We start from the raw sequence: 7,639 nt of genomic DNA on the forward strand, positions 1-7,639 counted from the left end.
GATGGATGGAAGGCAGATGGATGGGTAGATGCATGGATAAGTGGATGGATGGATGGACACATGGATGGATGGATGGATGGAAGGTGGATGGATGCATGGTTGGATGGATGGATGAATGGGTGACACATGGATGGATGCATAGATGGATGGATGGACACATGATGGATGGTTGGATGGATGGATGGATGGATGGGTGGACAGATGATAGATCATGGATGGATGGACAGATGATAGATGATGGATGGATGATCGATAGGATAGATTAATAGATAATGAAATAGATAGATGACAGAGAGGTAGATAGGTAGATAACAGATGGATGATAGATAGAGATAGAAGATAAAGACAGATGTAGATGAATGGGTGGGTAAAAACAAGAGATTTTTCAAGAATTGTCTCATGTGGCTGTGGGGACTGGCAAGTCTGAAATCTTCAGGGCCAGCCCGCAGTCCCGCAGGAGTGGATGCTGCCATCTTGAGGCCACAGGCTAGAAACTCAGACAGAATTTCTGTGTTGTGCTCTGTAGGCAGAATTCTTTCCTCTTTAGGGGACCTCAGTCGGCTTTCTCTTACATCCTTCAGCTGATTGTGTGGGGCCCACCCACAGTATGGAGGGCGGTCTGCTAATGTAAATGTTCATCTCACTGGGGAAAAAAAAAAAGCAAACCCATGACGGGGACATGCAGATTGGTCTTTGACCGTGTGTCTGGGTGCCATAGGCTGGCCATGATGACGCATGAAACGCAACATCACAGAGCAAATCTCTTTCTGAGAAGCTGAGAAGAATCAGTGTCTCGTGGAGAATGATGGCTGGTGCTGGGCACATGTACAGGGGAAGGGAATCTGCGGGCTCCACCCCGTACCGCCCTCTGGTTGGCTTTATTATCTGCCCTGTACGCAAATGCACCCCCTGAGGACACAGCAAGAACTTTCACGATGTTGATGTGTCCTATTTGCTTCTGTTAATGAAACTAGTATGGGGACGTGGAGCAATTAGAATGAAGGGTAAGAATGAAGTAAGCACGGCCCATAGGGTTATCATCCATGCAGGCAGCCTCACTGAGCACTTTGGGAGGAGTCCCTTTGCCTCTGTGTGCCTGGACCACACCATATAGACACACTTTGCAAGAACCACTTGCTTTTCTTCTCTCCTCTCTTTTTATTTGGACGGGATGTTGATGATTTCCCCAGGGCTGGTACTTGGGTCAGGTGTTCACTGCTCTCTTTGTCTTTAGGTGGAAGACTCTGGAAGGTCCACTACATGACACCGCAATTCCACCCCAAGGGGGCGGGGGCCTGCTACGGCCGAGGCCTGTGCCCCTGCTCTGGGGACGGCGTGACCCAGCACAGCCCGCCTCTGCTCTTCGACCTCTCCAGGGACCCTTCTGAGGCAGAGCCCCTGTCCCCTGGCTCCGAACCCCGGTACCACGCGGTGGTAGCACGGGTGGGCGAGGCAGTGGATCAGCACAGGAAGACCCTGAGTCCCGTGCCCTCCCAGTTTTCCCTGAGCAACATCATCTGGAAGCCGTGGCTGCAGCCGTGCTGTGGAACCTTCCCCTTGTGTGCATGTGGGCAGGACGGAGGTCCCCGGTGAGACATGACCTCACACTTGGCAGGATGCCTGTCATCAGACAGCCAGGGGGCAAAACATGCTGGTGAGGATGCAGAGAAAGGGGGATTGTCTTGCACTGTTGCTGGGAATGCAAACTGGTGCAGGCATTCTGGAAAACAGGATGGAGGTTCCCCCCAAAATTAAAAAATAGAGCTATCCTATGACCCACTGATTGCACTTCTGGGTATTTGGTCAAAGGAAATGAAAACGGGATCTCAAAGATAGCTGCACTCCCATGTTCCTAGCAAAATTCTTCTCTTCAGAGCAGCCAAGACCTAGAAACAACCCAAGCGCCCATCGATGTGGTCCATCCACACAACGCGACACGACTCAGCCACGAGAAGCAAGGAGATCCTGCCCTTTGTGACAACGTGGACGGAACTCGAGGACATTATGCAAAGTGCAATAAGCCAGACACAGATCCAAAAATACCACATGATCTCACCGATTCGTGCAATCTTAACAAAAAAGAAGGGAAGGGTGTGTTCTGTCTTGGAGGGACGCAACCCCGTGCTAGCAGCCTCCTGGCATTTCCAAGCTCTACCACCCTCTGCCTCAGGGCCTCGGGATGGCTGCAGCAGCTCCAGCCACCACACAGACATTCCAGGCTGCAGGAAGAAGGGCAATCCTCCCCGCAGAGTCAGCCCCTGTGAAGGGGATTCTGCAGAGGTTCAAACCCTGGACTCCTGCTTCCCTCCGTAGAAACAACTGGGAATTGAGACATTCCCTCTTTGAAGTGGGCACATACCTGCAGGGGGTAGACTCAGGGTTAGTCTCGTCAGCCTAAAGGTGAGACAGGCTTTATAATGACTTGTCCGAGGTCTTTGATACATATTTCATTGCCAAATTACTTATTTAGCAAATTTCGAGGTTCCAGCTGGCTTATAAAACCTCAAGTTTCCCCAAGAAACCTCCTCCTGGGCTTTTCTTCTTTCTTCCGCGCGCCCCTCCTTTTTCTTCATCCTCTATGACTTTCTTGTCTGCTTCTCATGAGTCAGTCCTTTTTGAGTGAAACCTTTTTCCACTCGCGAAACACTGCCAATATCCAACTCTACACATACATGTTTTAATGCAAAACTGACTCAGAAAATCAGACAGGCAGCAGGGAGGGACGGAAGGAAAGACGGGGACTGCCTGCAGATCCACCAGGGAAGGAGGCAGCCCAGGGCCCCGGGGCGGTGATAAGCAGGATGCACTCCAGGGGTCAGGGCAGAGCAGAGCTGATTTACTACCCGACGGAACAAGCCTTATCTTGATCTCCAGGGCCCTGTGTCTCTACTTGCCGCGAAACATTGGCAACTGGCCTAACCGGTTAGACCGGCTGTAGCTTAACTACGTGCCACCTCCCCCCCTCCCCCCAGCCCCGGGAGGCAAGACAGACTTCTCCCCTCCACTGTCGGCTCAGTTGAAACCGAGTTTCCTCCCACAGACCTTGGTGCTCAGTCTGCAGACACAGCAAACGGGGAGCTTTGCACGGACTGCCGCTGAACCCCCAGGGCTGCCTGCCAGGTTCCGTCTCTGGCCGCCTTCCTGTCCCACGCCTTTATTGCAAGCTCTGCGTGAGTGTGAGCAGGCTCTGAGGGGCCTGGGAGTGCACTCGAATACCCAAACTAGGGAAATTTTGCAGAGTATGGTCAGCTTTGGCTAGCCCCATAGATGAGTCTGTTACACATCCAATGGGGCATTCCCTGTCACAGTTGGCTGTTCACACGCAAAAACACACATTTAGACCCCTAGCCTCTCACACGTCCCGAAGGATGAACGCCAAATCCACTAGAGACCCAAACGAAAAAGAGGATCAGAAAGAAACTCACGGCAAAATCTTTGTCCTCTTGGGTTAGGAAGAGATTTTTTAAGATAAGACAACCAAAGCTCTTGATCTGCTTTTCAAAACCTGATAAATGAGTTTATCAAAATTCAAAGCTTGTGTGCTTCAAAGAGCACCATGAAAAAAAAAAGGAAAAGATAAGCCGCAGATGGGGAGAAAAATATTTCCAAATGAAAACAACTCCATAATAAGGAGACAGACCACCTAAGACGTGGGCAAAAGATGTGCAGTCGTTTTACTAAAGAAGAAATGAATGACTAATAAGCACACACAAGGATAATTGGTCTGCATTTCCTTATTCAGGAGTGGTCACCAGAAAGAAACCCCGTTCTGCTTCAACTTGTTTGCAGTCCCACGCCAAAACCCATCAGCAAGTGAGCTGTTCATGTGCATTCAAGTACCACACAATGGTTTCAGCAAGATAGGACCGAGTGATAATACTATACTTTGTTCCTCTACATCTACACACCTTCACCCACCCTGCAAAGTCACCATATCCACAGGTGCTTCTCCCCACGTGGCATCTCCTCCTGCTCCCAAATAATAGTTGGGAAATATTTCTAGAACAAGAAAACGTAAACGCACACACACACACAACCTACCTTTTATGTACCCAAATATTAATGATAGTACAGGTCAAATCACATCTCCTGGGGACTCAAACAATTGTGTGGTCCTGACCTTACATAGCACAGATTCTGCATTGGCCTTATTCATGTAACAACATCGTATTATACCTCTTACACAGATGTTATTTAGAAACCCTCAGAATGTTTTGAACCACTCATTTATGAATAAGTACATGTCACAGGGCCTGCCCTACAGAGAACTCAATAACCATGGGATGGGTGGATAGACGGATGGAAGGATGGATGGATGGGTGGCTGAATACATACGTGGATGATTGATAGATGGATGGATGAGTGGTTGGGTGGAAGGACGGATGAATGGCTGGATGGGTGGATGGATGGATGCACGGATGGATGGATGGGTGAGTGACTGGAAGATGGATGGATGGCTTGAATGAATGAATGTGACACTGAAAAACAATGCTAGGAAATGGGTAGCTTCCCTAGGGAGACCTTAGGGAATTTCAACACAGTGAGAAGTAAACAGTTCTACACATTTTACTGCTACTAGCAATTCTGAAAAAAAATGTTGGTGATTTAAATTTACACACACCCACATCCCTTCCCTCTGTGACATATAAAATATTATTTTGATGGCTCAGAACACACACAAACACACACCAGAAGGGACACCATGTTGCTGTTTTAAATTTTTAATTGAAGTGCATTAGCATCCATTCAAATCAAAGATATAGAGCAGAATGCATAACAGAAGTCTGTGTTGAACAGACACCTTAAGCCATTAAACCACTGTCCAGAAACAGGAGTTCTCTTCCCCACAGAAGCTGAACCAGACTCAAATATTCATCACCAGACTCCTCCTTCTCAAGTATGTCAGACTCGGGCTCCTGTTTTTCATAACCCAACACCAGGGCACCCAGCACCCACGGTCTTTCCCCAGAACAAGTTTATAGTGTTACTCTAATGGTTGATGACCATCCCAACTCAATCCCTGCAAGGCTATATCCATATGGCTATCTTCACTTAGCTCCAGAAGCTTCGTATGTGTGATGCCCAACCAAGACTGCGGACCATTAGCCACCCAGACATAAAGGAAACAACCCCCCGGTAACTCACGTCTTGCAAAAGCTCAGACCACAACTAACATCATGCACTTCCCCACATTCCTCCACCCAAGGGCTCACCTGCTTGACATGATGTAAAACATGGCCAAACACACCCACCAAGTTATAGCATAGCCACCACCACGTGGTCCAAACCTGTCTGTAGGAAACCCTCTGATGTTCCACAGTACGTGCATGATAAACAAACCATCCTAACTTTTAAGAAATCACATTTCCCTCTCTTTAGCACGGTGGTGCCCATTTTTAGGTGGTGGCCACAAGCAGTGACCCTGTCAGAGCTGTTCCAACATACTGCGTGAATTCACAAAACGAGCATACTTCTGAAGATGAGGACTTCTCATAGAATAAAGCATCCAGTCTCATAAAACTGAGATTTCTCCCCAAAACAGCTGCATTGAAATGGTCTGGAGAACACAGTGGCTCGACTCGTTATTTAGCACTGAGGTAGTGATATCCAGCAGAGCACAGTCAGTTGTGACGGACTGCAGACAGATCTGCCTCTACACAAAGAGCCTCTCCAGATCCTGTTAGTGTGAGTGAGGTGTCATCAGAACCACCCGGGGTAAACCCTCAGTGCTCCCCAACCAAGAAGACGTTCCATCTCCCAAGCCAGCTAGAATCTCCCTTCCACATTACCTCCAGCATTTCCCAAGTCGGGCATCCGCCAACAGCACTTGGCAGCCCCACCAGGATTTGCAGAAGAGAAACAACACCTGTGGTGTTGCTCAGACATGCTCCGTGAAGTCTACGCGAGAGTCTCCCTCAAGACGTCTGAACGTCTACCTAGTCCTCAAGGGAAGGACTTTCCATCGTCGAGGCTTCCTGAGGTCCTGTGTACATGTACCGCTGTCATTAGCTTAGGGGCAGAAGAGAATCTGCAGTGATGTCTAACCCTACGTGGGATAGAGATGGTAGCACCTGACCAAGGCAGCATCCCAGAGCTCCTTGGAGCAAGACCAGAGAGCATGATCAAGGGTCTACCAGAAGTTTATCCCTGCTCCCATTTGCTGAGAAGAACTGACATCTCAGAGGAGCCAAGAAGGCATGGGTAGCTTGGATAAGCTGGGCCGGGGGGTAGAGGGCTTTAAGCTGGGTTTTTTATGGTCTACATTATTTTTGTGAGGCACCCAAGTTGGTCAGCCATAAACAGAGGCACATAGTTGAACACCTGTTCCCTTCGAAGGGCCTGGAGATGTCCGCGTTCGCGGGACCATGCAGCAGAATATCGCCTAACCACACACAGCGCAATGCGACCCCTGGGGTTACTGCAGAAACCGGTCCAACTTCTCCTGGATGCGGGCGAATGCATCCTTCCCCATGTAATCGATGCGTCCCTCCTCCCATTTTCTCCTCTCTTCCTCGGGACTCGGCTCCTTGACCTTCTCTTCGATGGAAATTTCATAAACAGACATGGCCAGGTCAACCTAGGGAGGACAAGCAGACAGAAGATGGTTTTTGGAGCCATCCCTGGCGCAACTGAACATCTGGTTTAGTGACTGGGTCTACAAATGAATCTCAGTTCTCTTGAACAAAATATGTGCTGAGTTTAATATAATACTCTTAGAAGAAGATGCTTTTCCTGGCCACGTTTTGTGAAATCTTATAAAATACCATGGTACATGTGTTCACTTTTTCATAAGAAGTGTTTTAATTTTTACCACTAAACCATTTTACACACACACCTGTACCGATTTAATGCTTCCACCCACCGGAAACCTCAATGTTTGGTATCACCGTATATAATCAAACTACATGAAATCAAGAAAATACTCCCCTTGTATGAATAAAGCCTATAGTAGTTTGGACAGCCTGCCAAAGCCATTTAAATAATAACCGCAGTGGTTTTCTGCTTGCAAATGGCAGGGTTTTTATCCTCTTAAAGCCAAAATACGAGACAGTATATAAATACAGACATGTGCAAACACACACACGCACCTTTTGTTTGGCACTCAAATGGGTCAATAAAAGTAGTGAATATGTTTGCTTTAAAAATTTCTTACCAAGGATTAGAAAAAGATGTCTAAAAATATGCATGTGCTGATAACACACACACACACACACACACACACACACACACACACACACACACGCTACAGGAGACACTCAGGTGTTCCCCAGACACTGTGTGTGTTGGTGGGATGACACTGGATGCCAGATAGTTAAATTAGAATTTCGATGCTACTGGGCATATGGGACTTTCTACTCTGATTATTTACAATAGTGTTTTTAAAGAGTTTGTATGGATAACGTTCTGTTTTCTACCCTTGTTCCCTTACATCGTGTTCAAACACTGCCATCCTATTGGCCAAGGAAGTAGCAAGAGTTAATAAAGAATTATTTTCCATTAGATCTTAGCCCTTCTCTCCTCTAAGAGCCCTTGGATTCGGGCTCAGTGCATGTCTGGGAACTAAAACTTTCTGGAATTAACAGGACCCGTAGAACACATGGTATACTATCGCTGAACACATGGTATACTATCGCTCAAC

At 47.7% G+C, this 7,639-nt stretch overlaps 2 protein-coding genes across 15 annotated transcripts in view; one reads left to right on the forward strand and one right to left on the reverse strand.

Annotated features, from left to right (window-relative positions):
* ARSD (arylsulfatase D) overlaps positions 1 to 2,560 on the forward strand; it is a 25,259-nt gene extending 22,699 nt beyond the window's left edge. Inside the window, exon 10 of one of the 3 annotated variants that reach the window (XM_025857845.2) lies at positions 1,235 to 2,559. In XM_025857845.2, coding sequence (XP_025713630.1) covers positions 1,235 to 1,593 — 359 coding nt within the window. In that variant the 3' untranslated portion in view covers positions 1,594 to 2,559. Of the gene's footprint in view, positions 1 to 1,234 lie in introns of all 3 variants that reach the window. The other 2 variants (XM_073902159.1, XM_073902160.1) reach the window with 2 other exon arrangements.
* A 2,138-nt stretch (positions 2,561 to 4,698) lies between these two features.
* GYG2 (glycogenin 2) overlaps positions 4,699 to 7,639 on the reverse strand; it is a 35,231-nt gene continuing 32,290 nt past the window's right edge. For all 12 annotated transcript variants that reach the window (XM_073902167.1, XM_073902166.1, XM_073902169.1 and 9 more), the window contains one exon: positions 4,699 to 6,577. In XM_073902167.1, the coding sequence (XP_073758268.1) occupies positions 6,416 to 6,577 (162 nt within the window). In that variant the 3' untranslated portion in view covers positions 4,699 to 6,415. The remainder of the gene's footprint in view (positions 6,578 to 7,639) is intronic.

Source organism: Callorhinus ursinus, unplaced genomic scaffold, assembly GCF_003265705.2.
Source record: "Callorhinus ursinus isolate GAN/ISIS: 27379988/994484 unplaced genomic scaffold, GSC_fseal_2.0 scaffold16, whole genome shotgun sequence".
Classification (NCBI taxonomy): Eukaryota; Metazoa; Chordata; class Mammalia; order Carnivora; family Otariidae; genus Callorhinus; species Callorhinus ursinus.